At 40.1% G+C, this 15,302-nt stretch overlaps 1 protein-coding gene across 1 annotated transcript in view; it reads right to left on the reverse strand.

Moving 5' to 3' along the window:
• Positions 1-15,302, reverse strand: part of TENM1 (teneurin transmembrane protein 1) — a 311,517-nt gene that overhangs the window by 199,421 nt on the left and 96,794 nt on the right. The window contains exon 3 of the mRNA XM_062584304.1: positions 10,170-10,430. Coding sequence (XP_062440288.1) covers positions 10,170-10,430 — 261 coding nt within the window. The remainder of the gene's footprint in view (positions 1-10,169; positions 10,431-15,302) is intronic.

Consider the following 15,302-nt stretch of genomic DNA (forward strand, 5'->3'; position numbering starts at 1 on the left):
GCTTCTGCTTCCCCTCTCACTATGCCAGGAAAACAAAAAAGGATGGCTCTTTCCATCCCATTTAGGCTACTGAGGTAAAAGCGTTTCTTGAGAGTCAGCATAGCACAGGAAAGCCTGAAAAAACTGACTGTGCTGTAGCACAGTTCCTCCGAAAGGGAAATCGGGGTTGCAGGGCCATGCACAAAGATGACTCTGCTCTGCTGAACTAAATTGAACAAGCTGCTACAAACAGAACGTGCGTCACCTTACTTCCCAACGCATGCCCTCTGGCCGGACCTGCGCTAAGCCTTTTATAATTTTACCAAGTAGGTGCCCATCACAGGAGGATAGGGCATATTCCTTACCTCAATCTCAGGATTTCGAAAGCAGTTTCTGTAACTAGAAACCACTCTGTCGCTATCATCTTCCTCATAGAGGATATTCAGGGGCTTTCATTATAGGCTTTTGGTCACAGGCAGACCAATCCCTACCTGTGATTAGCAGCGTATTCTAAAACAGCACCCTTTTCTGACAACGACTGTGGGAGAAAGCAAGCCATCACAAACCCCAAAATCAAGTGCTCCTGCAACCAGTAAAATCTGCTTTGGGCAGATCGCTAGCCAGAAGAAACCACAAACCACACCATTAAGGAGTTTGAGGACCTACAACCGTAATCGTAACCCATGTGCTTTCTGTTCTTAAGATTCTGGGGGTAACTGAAGGTGTTGCAAATATCTATAATTTGTACTGCCAGAAATACAAAGCAAGCAAATTAAAAGTCTCTGCTGCTGAGCTAGAAATACTGCATTGCTCATCAGGACCCAGTAGCAAGGCATTTGCAGCAAGTAGCTCTATTCTGTGATCCCAATAACATGAGTCCAAGCAAATTAATTGAAATAAGATTCAATTTTTAAGTTACATCATTGTATATCTTATGATACACCTTGTGATTGCGCAACTGAATTCATCTGTCTATACCATATTACACAGAAAAGCACAAATTCAGAGCATGCATTATGATTCCTATGCTTCAGCAAACAGTAAAATACCTGTTTTAGAAGGGCTTAACATGACAAAGCAACAGCAAGTACACTCTCTCAAAAGCACTGTCTGGGGAAAAGTTAATCAAATATGAGGACATTCTCAAACCAAAAGGGCCACTTTAAATTGCTGTTGGATGAGACAATGAGAAAGGCATTAAAGTCAAAACAGCAGTTACCACGGATGTAAATGCACTGAAATCCTATGTATTATTTTATTTTTACTCCAAAATAACTGCAGAGAGAGAAAGAAAATTGTATTACATATACATTTCAGTTACTACATAGGAAAATACGAGTAATAACCTCTTGATTAAATATGTTTTGCTCTGCTGATTGACTTCACTTTTCTCTTGGCCTGTTTGTGGCACACAGACCCCCTTTTCGCCTTGCTGCCTTCCTGTAATGCACAGGCATTGCTTCAGGGAGCCACCTAACACTACGGCAAGTGCTACACTTCCCACCAGTGAGCTGTGGCTAAGCAGAGTGATGACACGTTGAAGGTCCTACGGGCTAACCTACTACAGCACAACTAAGCAATTTCTTTCACATGCTGCTCATAAGTTTCTTGAAATTCATCTAGGGACATCTGGTTCTTTAAAGAAATTGGTCCACCCACGCTGACATAAGATATACCTTTCACCCTCCCGTGGCTGTGATACTTGAGTGACAGGGAAATGTAACAATATTTTGGAAAAAGCAAGAATAAATCACCATAAAATATTCCAAGCTCATTTACAAGTGGTATTTCATTGCAGCTTCAAAACAAATGACATGCTTACTGCAGCTATATAAGCAAGCCCAAAGCAACACTCAGTAACACTTGTTGCAATGACTAGATTCAAAAGCCACAAAAAAATGTATAGTTCATCAGTAACATCAACTCCTCCACAAATATACCCTCAAAGTGAGGCAACATTGCCTCGATCAACCTGAAGTCATTCTCTGCAGTACTTACTAGCAAAATTAGCATAAAACTAAATGGGACCTTCAGAGAAATAAAAATAGGGAGAAAGTCTAGTAGCTACTGTCATACAAATATTTCAAAATCATTGATACGCATGTGTTCAAACTTTTAAAACGTATCACTTGGGGACAAAGTGAAATTAAATAGCTACACATAATTATCTCTTAACTTGCCTTTACTTGAAATACTGATGCTTTTCCTTCTTTTAGCTTAAGAAAAATTTTCCAGTGCACCATGCTCTCTTGATTACTACACATTTCTAATTGTTGGAAAAGATATAAAGCTCTAATGTACAGAACTGGGGAGGTGGCCAGGGAAGAGCACTGTGCACCATAATAAATGCTATACACAGTTTAGTGTGTCCCTATCTTGTCTTTGGTCCCATGGGTTTTGTACAATCTTTTTGGTGCTCTTAGCAAGGCTTCTGCTGAATTGATCTGAACAACTCTGACCTGATACCCACACCTTCACCCTCCTAAGCCGTCCTCACCTCATCATCTCCTACATGCAGGTCTTCCTCAAGACTTCTTTTCTGGCCAAGGTCCAAGTCAGAGGAGCAGAGCTGTTCTAAGGCATCTCAGTTTCTGTGCCTGAAGAGCTGCTCCTCTGTACCGCCAATGCAGCTTGTGATGAATAACTCATCATCAGATGCCAACATGTGCTGCTCAATCCAAAGTCAGCGTTGTGAAACACCATATACAATTTACATTGCAAATCATCAGGAGTATAAGCTTAAGATAAAGAAACTACATCAGCAATATAATTAGTCATCAGAAAATGTGAATCTAATTAAAGTATTACTCAAAAACATCTGTTAGGGAGAGGAAGCAGCCTGCTGGAATTATTCAGTGCTCCTGGACCCATGTTCCAGAAGAGCTAATTATACACAATTCCTCTTAAACTTATGTTACAGAATATGAAATTGTGCACAGAGCTAGTTACCATTAAAGAAAACAAAACTAATATCTAAAACACTGCGTTTCTTTTTGCAAGATCTGTAAATGAAAGCAAGGAGAAACAAGTAACATTCCATTCTGTATTGTTCTGTATAAACTAATTGTAATTTTACATACAACTTCAGATTCCTATCCTATCTTCTACCGCAGAAAAAAGAAATATAGAGCCTAGTACGTTTGTTTTCTCTTTCACTTTCAGAAGACTGTGAAGGGCACAATTACCTTTTACCATTTACTTTTAAACTCTCTGACCAAGTCTACTTGCTGCTACCAGCACTTCTCCTTTGTAAAATGAGGATATGCTAATATTTGTAAATCTGAAAAATACAGACTTATGCTGATCATCATACACCCCCCACAATGTGAAATGAAATACTAAGAAATCTGAGAATGGAGATGACTTTCCTATGTAATTTAACACATAAATTAAATGGGTAAAAATGAAAAAAAGGCTGAAGGAAGAACAGTGAACAATCTTTTGTCATCCACAGGATGATATAATAAATCCTCAGAAGCTCTCATACTGTCAAGAATAAATATTTAGATTAAACCTCCCTATCCCTAAAAGGATAATTTGTCAGTATTTTTCACTTTTCTACCAATCCCATCCTGATTTGATAGATCCTTCTTTCTATCTCATTTACAGTAATTCTACTTAGAACAGTTGAAAAGCATTCTGCTGGGGAAAAGAAGAGCCTAGGTATCTCCATATTTAAAATCTCACCAGCAGAGGAACCCACATGAGTAATTTGACCTTATTTATCTGGTAGCCTTAAGTATAATCCTCGCATGATCAAAATTCACAAGTTTTCTTGTTAGGCTCATTTTGTACCAGTGATGTTTTATATGCATCATTATATATATGTTTATATATGCTTTTGTATGTGACTTGTTGAAGATTATAGAGCTAAGAAAAACTATAACCATCTTTGAAAACCTTCACAGTGTAACTACAAAATTACACAGTTTGACATAGTAGTTAAGGTTCAGCGTAATAATCACACTAGTTTGAAAAAGCGGTAATTCCCTTAGTGAATGCCATCATAATATTGGCCACTGTTTTACCATTCCTCTTCCTTTCCACAAATACCCAAACTCTGATATTAACTATACATACTTTTCCTTATATGACACTATTTCCAAACACAGTGGATAGGTTTCCTACCTTTTAGATTCAAACAATATGCATAAGAATCCCTGCATGGTTAAGGGATATAAATTAATAATATAAATTAATCATATATCCTTCTCTTACCTAGCAAATTACTTCTGAATTAAAAAAAAAAAAAAAAAGCATGGAGGGATGTGACCAGATAAGCTGTACAGCATTACTATTCATAAACTTTAAACATTAAGAAAAATGGTATTTTTTTTTTCAGCAGCATACAGGAGGAGTGAAACAGGACCAAATTTTATCTTGGCATTGCAAAATGATTACCTCAAAGCATAATTTGTAATACATACTCGAGATATCAAATTTGTGACATTTGCTAATGCTGTTGGACATATTAGATATAAATGAAACAGCACACTATTCTCCTCTGAAAATAGATTACTTTCTACCTGTGAGCATTCAAGACCAATACAAGCAAGTCTTCCATAAAAAGGAAGCCTTGCCTGTCAGGTATATAAAGTCATTTGAGCACTGCCGTTCTAAATTAGCAACTTAAGGATTAGTATTACTTACATTTTAAGATATAAGAGCAGGAATTGTTTATATTTCAAAAGTAGTACATAAAAGTAAATTACCAGCATCAAAACTAAAATAAATAATTTATTCAAAAGAAAGTACGTATAACATACGACTGTAGGCTGTTTCTGTAAAGTGAACTTCTGGTCTTCTAGTTGTTTTAAAGTTTAACCAAAAAAGATGAAAAATAAAACATTTTATTAAAAAAAAATCAGCACAGACATGTCTATTGTTTAATACACAACTGTTCCCAGCAATAGCCTAAACCAGACCTGCTCTGATGCACGATTAGTGGCACACACTTGAATAGCTAGAAAGTATTTTGTTCTGGGTCCCCCTGTTCCCAGGAAGATCGCTGAAGCGGAGGGGCAGAAGATCCCCGCGCTCTTGCCCCGCAGCACGCTGAGAGGAGCCGGGTGCTCTGTGCCTGTCCCCGCTCACCGCCGCCTCCGGGGCGGCCCAGGGAAACCGAGCTCCCGAGAGCGCCAGAAGCACTGCAACATCATTTAACACCCTGCAATATATGGGGAAATATTTTTCCTGAACATGCTTTTCCACCAACAAAAGTCAAAAGGATCCAAAGGAAAGAGGGAGCAATAATTACAGTGCTACGGGCTCCTTAGCCGCATGCACTACTCCTTCTGCATATCACAGAGGAGGAAAGCCAAGTAATTTGTTTTTGAGCTTTAATGCCAAGTTACTCATCTCTAGGATAAAAATTAGTCCTGACTGTTCTCAAGCTTCCCTTCCTCCCCTCTCTCAGTTACCAATAAAAGAGAACAAAACTGCAGGGCTAAAAATAATACACAATCTCGGGTAAATATATAGCTGCATTTTACTACGCTGTAGGCAAAGGTCATATGGATTACGGAATATCAAAAATATTTCTACTAGATTCTAAATATCTGGTCATTATCTGTAACATAAAACATTAAATAATGCTTGATATTTGTCTTTAAATGAATGTTCATTGGGCTTAAAAAATAAATACAAAAAAGAAAGGGAGTGTTTTAACACCACTGTGTACTGATTTTAATATACCATATGAAAAGTGTAAAGCTTGAAACAACAGATATGCAGACAAAACTAATGATGACAGTTATTTCAAAGGACAGATTTTTTCCCTGACAAACAGTAACTCATCATTAACCAAATTTCATATGTGAACAATTTCATACCTGAAATTCTATGAATGCAAAGTTTTCACAATATTTCAGGCAAGGTGATGCTACAGAAGCATTTCAAGCTTACCCAGGACAATTCAGATGACTTACATGTTTCTTTTGAGACAATAACATTTCTAAAGGAAAAAAAATCTTATACTCTTTAACAACTCCAACAGAGCAGCTACAATACCAACGTACACTCCAACACTCCCCAAACTACTGCCATGTTACTGCAGAGATTCATGCACTTCCTTTGACACTGAGCAGGGTTCCTTGAAACTATATAGTAGAAGCAACCAATAAGAATACTGTTTAAGCACTAGGAAAAAAAAACACATGACTGAAGCAAAAAAAAAAAAAAAAAAAAAAAAAAAGTCTCATATTAAGAGAGGATTAATGGCTCTTTTTTATCTGGCATCTTAGAGACCATGTCAGCTATCTGAGAAGCTATCTTAAAACTCCACAAATTCAAGAAATTTCACCACAAGGGTTTGCATTTTGTGCCCAAAATCCTATGCTGTTGCCCAAATCCTAGAGTGCGACTGAAAGCATCCAATGCACGACCATCATTTTATAAACAATCTACATCTCAACTACAAGGAACACGAGGAATAGAGAGGAAAATACTAAATGATCCAGATAAAAGGGGATTAAGACTGATGTTTACCTCTATATATTCAAGGCTACTCACACATATTTGACCTAACTGCTCTACTTGCAAATTAGTAACTCAATTTCTTAATTGCTCCATTGTAAGTAGTGAGTGTCAGGGCCAAAGCTAATGGAAATGCTTCAGACACAGCCACAGTTATTACAAGCAGAATCCTGCACAGCGAGTCACATGGGTAACTCTTCTCAGTGTTGTTATTACAATGTAGCTGTCGGCAATAATTTCCTGGAGAAACCAGAAAGTGAGAGATCAGCTTAATGACTGGCTTGTTTACAAAAGAACAGTAAATAACAGCAACATTAATCTCAATGCTCTCACTGTTTTGCATTAAAAAACAACACTTTTATGAAGAGCTGAATTTGGGTCTAATTTAAACAGGTGTGATTTCACAGTAGGTCTACTGACACATACTATAAATTAAATCAGAATCTTGTCCTTAGTTAAATTCTCCCCATGTCTGAACGTGTATTCACAGTATTCACAAAGCTGCGTATTCACAACTTCAGCATTTCTTTTACTAATTAAGCTGAAGTGATTTGCCCAGAGTCACCCACCTGCCCAGCAAGCAAAGGACAGACCATCCTCCACCCCACGAAGATTTAGGGAATTGGAGTCAAGAGCTCTATTAAACGGACCATTGCTCCCAAGGTATGGAACAAATACTTAGGTGAATTACACAATATTAATCTTACACGTTTCTGTGTCATTAAACTCAGCTTTGATCTGTAACCTAGTACAATAAGGATTTATATAGGCAGGCATGTGTTCTCCAGGTTAGAACACTGGACCTGAATTCTGATCCCATCTGAATCGACTTATATTGACTTCAGTGAAGTTACGCATGATTTTAACTGGCATATTTTAGATCAAAACTTACTTTCAGGAGTGAGAATTAGGGAGCTTCTGATTTTGTTGCTGATTCACACTAAGTGAACACAAGAAAGTAACTTACGCGTTCCGTATTTCTCTACTACTTCTACTTGTTAACATATGGCTAATATTTTATTCTTCGTAATCTGGTGTTTAAAATTCTTGAAATTATTACAACATTTATTACTCCAGATAGAATCTGCTCCTGAATGCTGATGTTAAGAGGCTTCCCAATAATTTCTGTAGGAAAAAGGAAACTCTAAACCGCATATTTTTTTCCCCTTGTTTTGTTTTAAAAAAGACAAATATGTTATTAAAAAAATCTCCTGCCCAGATCTCAAGTACTCTAAAGTGATATTCCATGATTGAGAACTATAGCTAAAGTCTAGTTTTCATAAAATTGTGCAGCCAAAGGAACGGAGCATGAATCTACCCCCAAGAATGAGTATGCATTCCATATGACACTGGAGTCTAGTATTCTGCTATAGGTTTTCATCATTTAGTACAGAAGGGTAATTAATTGCATAAAAATATCTAAGTCCATGTCAGAGCCAAGTCAAAGAAGCTACCCTTAATGCAGTTCAAAACAATTCAACTTAACCTAAAACAGGCTAAAAATTTTGTTATTTTTAGAAATGGCTCAAGTTCCTTACAACCTCTCAGCTGAGATACGGTACCTAAAAGTACCATGAAAACGGTACATAAAAGCAAACCCAACACAACACGATAGTGCATCTTCATACAATTCTCAAAAGCGTTAGGAAGTAGTTTCAGGGCCATATTTTCATCCCAAGATACGGCAATTTAATTAAAAAATAGGTACTGGAGTCTGTTGTAACTCAGAGTATGTATCAGCTCAGTCTTCTCACAGACTGATCCACCGATCTCCGTGTTCCGATACCCTGCAATGCCACATACCATCCTTCCATCAAACGGAGGGTAACTGCAGTCTTCTGCAATGAAATGAAGTGAATATAGTTATATTGCTGTTTTATAGTGCTTCTATTGGAAGTCTACATTCACACATTGTAGAGTAACACTGTTCATGTTAAAACAGAGTTAGTTTCACCATAACAGAAATAAGCAATAATCCCCAAAGAAACTGGTCATTCCTTACTTGCAGTTAAAATATATTTTCCTTAGCCTCAGGCAAAGCTGAAGGCAGTTTGTGCACTAATAGGCTATTATTAGTTGCTATTAACATTGACAATACTGATTTAAATGGGAATGTTGGTGTTTCCCACAATCTGTTCAATGCTTCCAAAACAACCAGAGAGCGTGTTTAAACAGTGATTATTTCAGAGCTGGTCTATGTGCCTATGAAGGAAAATAGTCCTCAAGTAAATTCTCAAATGTGGCTACTCAGAACACATTAAAAAACTATATTACGTTATAAATAAATTCAAGAGGAAATATGCACCCTCCATGAACTACCTAAGAGTAAAAAGGCACTATAAGCTATACAGGTCAAAGCCTAAAAATTAGAATTTTTTGACCCAGTACTTAAAACTTCCTTCGTAGTCTTAAATGCTGATATTCTATCCTAAGCATACCGTTTACACATTTCAAAGTAACCCCATTTTTCTACATTCGAACATATATTTTCACAGCCGCAGCCAGTGTATGGAGCAGGCACGTATCCCAAACACTGACACATTGGGTTTGCAAAGAGCAGAAAAAACAGAGTGAAAATAGTCCCTCATGGTCATCAGCTCCATTTTACAACTGTGGGGATGGCGTTGATCTGGTACACCTGCTTAGACCACTAGCATCACAAAGATTATGGGGTTTAAGTAAAAGCTGGGCTTCACTATTCATTAATAATTGAACTCTCTTGCATGTTATTACTACAGATGTTCTAAAATATGCCATTGTCAACGCTGAAGCCACATGCGCTGTTTTCACTCTTTCCCTGATCTCTTCTTAACAGCTTAAAAAACTTAACTGCCCTAACATGCAGCTATTAAAAAAAATAAGAAATAGGCTGAACTTGCTGATACTAACATGATAAACTTGTTTACTTACTATATACTCTTTAAGGAAATATTTTTAGTAGATTTACATTATTTTCAGCTTGATGAACGATAATTAATATAAACAATAATTCAATTTTCCCCCTCTGTTACACAATTACACATGGAAACTGTGTTTCCTTCTGTGACACACTAAGCATATAAGCAGAAAAAAAATCTGGAACAGAAGAAATACCTAAAAACAAACAAAAAAACCCAACCAAACAAAAAAACTCCATAAAAGTAAGCTGAAATCCTACCTTCTGTACAAAGAGAAATGCAGAAACGAAGTATGAAAGGGACCTGCTCAGTTCTTGTGAGCGCAGCCCAAAAGTCTTAGCCCAAAATGATGGCTGAAGACAGTATTTAGGACTCCGAGTAGTCTCTTTGAAGTCACCGGACTGTAGAGCCTTAAAGCTGAGCTCAGAAGCCAGCATGAGCAGGATGGATTGTACACAGAATATGTGTGATGTAAGTGTGTAAACAGAAATTTATTTAGAATCTAATTTATAGACCATTAAATTCAATTGATAAACTTCCTATTGCACAAAGATTGGAAAGTAGCTGTCTCTCGAAGATGCAAGAAGAACTGCACATTTTAGCAAAACCACTGCCTCATTTTTTGTCTTAAGCTAGGACTTACCCTATAAGCTTACCCTATAAACACAACATAGGTATCAAATAACATTTTTACCTCTCACAGAGACCTAAGGAGGAAGGAAGGAAGGAAAAAGAAAGTGAAAACAAACAAGAAGGAGAAGAAAGGTTCAAATTCAGTGCTATTCCTGTTTTAGCGCCGCATATGTGTTTCTTTATTACCATTCTCCCCATCAGACTTCCTCTCGTGGTCGGTGTCAGTCAGGGACAAGGCAGAGTTTGCCCGGCTCGACAAGCAGGAGCTGTGCTCCGACTTCATCCCCCTCATCCACAGGCGCAGGGCACGGTCCGGCGAGGCGCCGCCCTCCGTCTCCGTGTCCCCATCGGAGCCCACCTCCAGCGGGTAGCTGTGCTCCGAGGCCCCGCGCCCGTCGGCCTGGTAGCCCGAGCACAGCATGCGGGGAGGCTCGCAGAACTCCATGTCTGCAAAAAACGGACACAGAAACAGATTGAGAAAAGCAATATACACTAGATTTTCTTCCGGAGAATTTGTTTTGAGAATTAATGCTGTTAATCCTATTGGACAGGCGACTCGGTCAGTGACTCATGGCCATCTGATCTACTCTCAATATAATAAAATTTAAAAGAGTGCAACTCTCAGACATATAAGACTGTACTGTAATTGTGGCTTTTTGTCTGACAGAGATACGTATTAGAGCTCAAATATGTATATTTACACATACACCCACGCAGAGAGTACCACATCAATTTACAACTGAACTGAGTATATACTCAAGACTTAGACAGATAAAAGCTTTTTTTTTTTTTTTTTTGGCTATGAAGGAAACACTTTTAAAATTAATCTCACAAATCAGAAACCTCCCGAATACTTTTTATCAGAGAGAAAATGAATTCAGTATTTGCAAAGAGGGAATTACAAAATCACGCTTGCCGTTTTCGGCTAAACGCAGAAGGACAGAAAGGCTGCTTACCAGGGAGGCGTTCTCCGAGAGCGCTCTCCTTGCATATTCACACCAGGGCTTTTGGCTCTCCAGTGCTGGTGAGCTACAGGAGCTTCCCCGGAGAGCAGCGGCTACCAGGACTGTACAAGCGGCCTCTCACAGCACCAAGCAATCAGGGATTTAAAGAGCCGTTCAGTGCTCGACGCGTCCGTCATTCCTACCGAACGCCGTAACCGCAGGGCGGCAGAACTCCGAGGAAGAACAGGAGGCGGACAGGAACCGTAACGTGAATATGCAGAGGAAAGAGTCTCGCAGAACGCCGGGTAAGCAACGCGTGCTGGCGAAGTACAACTTCCCTTGGAGGTAGCCTCTGCATATTCTCACTTGTGCGAATCCAATTACAAGTGCAGCTCCCAGGGAGCACGACAAGGAGCTCTAATTAAATAAGGATTACTGAGGCATACTCCCTAATTGAACAGCAGACCTGGGATGCCATCTTGAGAGACTAAATACAATCTCAAACACGCATAGGGTATTTTTTTCAATTTCTAGAAAAGAAACGTTAGAGACAAGGGGCACTGATAGAGACAGAGACCAAATACTCTCTTCTACTGTCATCCTAACTAAAGCCTTAATTTGCCAGGCTAATCCACTTACCAGGCAGTGGGAGGAACGGTTCTCATTTTAAGCATACTCAGAGGTAACAGAAAGCCCTGATGTTCTCCTCAAGGTCTTGACCAGAATCTACAGATGTGAAGCTGAGCTATTACACGCTGAGGTTGCACCAATTTCACCTCATCTGTCTATCTTTACTTGGCTATCCTGAAGGTCTCCGTTGCGGTGCTGTCCCACAAGAGCTGGCTCAGCACTCAGGCAAATTACTTTGCTACGGCAGCACATTTTTGGGTGGGCATAGGAAACGGGAGGACGGGGAACAGAAAGAAACGGCCATGGCCCTACACAAGGGTCCTGGGAAGCCATCATGGCTCCATGGCTGAGGAGGCAGCGTTACTGCTAGGGCTGGCCCGTGCCAGCAGCACCAGCGGTCGCTGCCCCGCTCCTCTCGCCTAACCAGGGCGGCCGGCGCAGCAAGCCGGAGCAGCAAGCCAACTGCAGGAGCCAGGCTTTGCGCCGAGTCCTCCCTGCAGTCCCGAGTCCGCAGTGCTCTCCCTGCTCCTCTGCCCCAGACTCACAGCAGGACTTGGTCCCAGCCTTACACCTGTAAAGCTCCAAAATGATGTTGCCTTCCCTAACTCCGCTCTCCAAGTCTCTCCAATGCCATGAGGTCTCTGAAGCTTGATGGAAAGGGTTTGGAGAGAGCAGTCCGGATGGGTGGGAAGGAGCTGCACAGCTCAAGCAGTCAGGACAACAGCTGCCATCCAGGCACGTACCACTCACAGGGCTTTCACCTGCCACTGTGGTGCAGGGCTCCTTCAGGGTGTCCAAGGTTGACTGGCAGCAGGAAGAAATGGGGTCAAGGCAGGATGGTGGACACATATGGAAGGTGGGAGTCATGACTGGCCTCTACTGGTTCTCAGTCCTATGCAGACATTCGCAAGAGAAATCCTGAACCCTACTAGGACCTGCTGGAAAAACTCTCCATTTCTGTCCTTTGCCTGTGGCAAGGACGGTAAGCACAAAGCAGCTAGTTTCCAGCAAAGCCCTGCTTTTCTGAGATTTTCAAAGCTCACTGGGTATTGAAGACATACACAGAGGCAATCTCACAAAACATTACTGGATGTAACTAAATATAGTGTTGTTCATACAGTGCCTTATTTCGGTTTCATTTAATTATGTATTATGTACACAACGAGCAAGGCTTTCTTGGTTTAATTAGACAACATGGGCCAAATCTTTGTATGACATGAACACTGCAGACATTGATGCTGAACACTCAACTATCATAACCACACTGTGCTACTACCTTCTACTGCCATGTTCACAACACAAAATGAATACAAACCATCTTTGTACAAAACATGAACTCAAACAGTACATGCCAATTCTTACTCTTCTCAACTAAATTTAAAAAAAGGATTTATACATAAGCCAACAATTAAAAAGCCAACAACAGTGACAGATTATTAATGTGGAGCCCAGTGTCAAAGAATAAAGACTGAATCGGATAAACAGGCTCATTCTATTTCACCTTGGAAAGATTATATTGTGCATTTAAAGGGAGGTTGTGGATGTTACTAACTCTCTACAGTAACAGTAACAAAAAAGTAAACGTTTTCTTGGAAAACAGATGATTAAAAGTTCTGCTTAAATGAAATGAAATGCCATAAAAACATGACAAGCGCTTCACTCTGCATGCTACACCTGAGCTTGGGAAAAAAAAGGTGGAAGCCAAATCTTCCTGGCAAGTAGCTCACAAACAGCAATGCAACTAGCTCTTGTCATATGCAGGGATAAAGTCCAGACTTTTCACTGTATCAAACAGTTATGATGGTTAACACATGCTTTAGCAGATGTCATGAAAAACAGGAATAATGAGTACTGTCATTTCAAGAAACATGTTATAAAAGAAAAACAAGATTTATCTGCTAAAACCATTACAATTTGGGGAAAGCAAATTAGGCTCATCCATTTGAAGAGCTGTATTTAAAAACACTAGCAGGTATAAGCAGTAATAAGAGGGTACTTCCAAAGAATGACGGTTTATTGCAGTACATTAACAAAAAATTATGTTGAACAAACCATTATTTCCTCATGAAATAGAAGAGAGCCAACAGATTTCGTTGCCAGCCTTGATAACGGTCTCAATTTTGAGTAAAACAGGCATACTCTAGGAGAACAATTGCGCTGATTTTTGGATTCCACCATCGTAACAGCTGAGACTATTGCTCAGCGCGGAGCAAGACAACGCGCCTGCTTCGTAACAGCCGGACTCTGCTCCTGCACGCCCAGGATCCGGGAGAAGGCAGGCCGCCACGCTGCTGCAAACTCCAGCAAGCCCCTTACGGCTCGTCCCGTAAGACAGAAATGACCCACAACGGGGTCTTTTGTTCTCTCAAAGAAAAGTTTGAAAATGAGAACAAAACTGAAGAGTTGCCTAGAGTACTACGGCAACGTGCGGTTCTTGGATTATTCCTTCTTCTGTCAACTAAACGGCGTCCTGTGGTCTCAAGAGCCACTTTGCACACCTCCTTGCCCTCCAAAGCAGATGTGGCACCAGTTAAGGAGCCTCCCCAGAATTACAAGCGGTGCAGTAACCTCAGGAGCCCGCGGCCGGCGCCAGGCCCCCGAGGAGGGCGGCCGCGGGCTCCTCCCCGTCCCACCGCCCGCTCCGGGCGGCCCGGCTGCCACCAGCAGCCTGCAGCCCAGCTTCTGCCTCTTTGCAACTGCCTAAGTCAATGGGAAAATTCAGCCAAATACATCTCACAAATGCTAATTAGATTACACATGTTTACAAAGCACAGAATTCACCCTTCGGTCTGTATGTTAATTCAAAATGTAGCAGCTAGCATATTCAATATTTTAGCTATGTTTTTTCTGGTGAAGCAGCAGAAATTGACTTCTTTATACTATTACTCATATTCAACAGACATCCAACAAAACGCATTTCCTTAATAGTCTATTTCTTAAGTATACAGGCCTTTGTAGTATTTTAACTCCCACAGGATGCATTTTCTGAAAAGCACTTCAGAGTGCCAAAAGCAGCTGCTTTAAGTCTGCATATCTAACCTTGTTACCTAAAATGCTACTTATTTTCACAAGGAGATAAAAGTTCAAGTGGATTTACGATAGATTTAGTCTTACCAAGAAAACACACTCGGGAGAAGAATGAGGAAATAATGAAATTCAAGTTTTTGTATTAACTACGGACAGAGGAAAAAGGCTGCAGTTACGAATTTATACAAAAGGTACTAATTACCCAACTCCACAGCAGTAAAACTATAAAACAAATTTGTAAACAGAAACCAGGGGCAGGGAGCCTGATTAGCTAACAGCATGAAGAAAACGACAATATATTGGAAGTTTAAATCCATAGTATTCAGTACTGGCCAGTCTCATTCCTCTTGTACACCAGTTTGAGAGTAACGGGACTACCGGAGTCTAGAGAGCCGATCCTCTGTTAGACTTCTGTAACAACCCTGAACAATAAAAGGAATTACAGAAATAAATAAATAAAAAAAAATGTGTTAACCTGAAAAGCGCCATTTTTACTGCAGTTACCAAAGTGGTGCGGGAAGCAGCGACAATAGGAATGCTCCAGTTTTGAGGCTACCGCAGGGTATGGTAACCACATGGTTACCATAGGGTCCAGCGTGCTATTTACCATTGAACCTGTGTGTGTGGTTTCCCACTTTGAACTCAGGCCAACAGCTTAACCAGCAAGTACGTTTCACATGTGTCAAAACGAGAAGAATATAAGGGCAGCTACTCATGC

Source organism: Rhea pennata, chromosome 11 (genome assembly GCF_028389875.1).
Source record: "Rhea pennata isolate bPtePen1 chromosome 11, bPtePen1.pri, whole genome shotgun sequence".
NCBI lineage: Eukaryota > Metazoa > Chordata > Aves > Rheiformes > Rheidae > Rhea > Rhea pennata.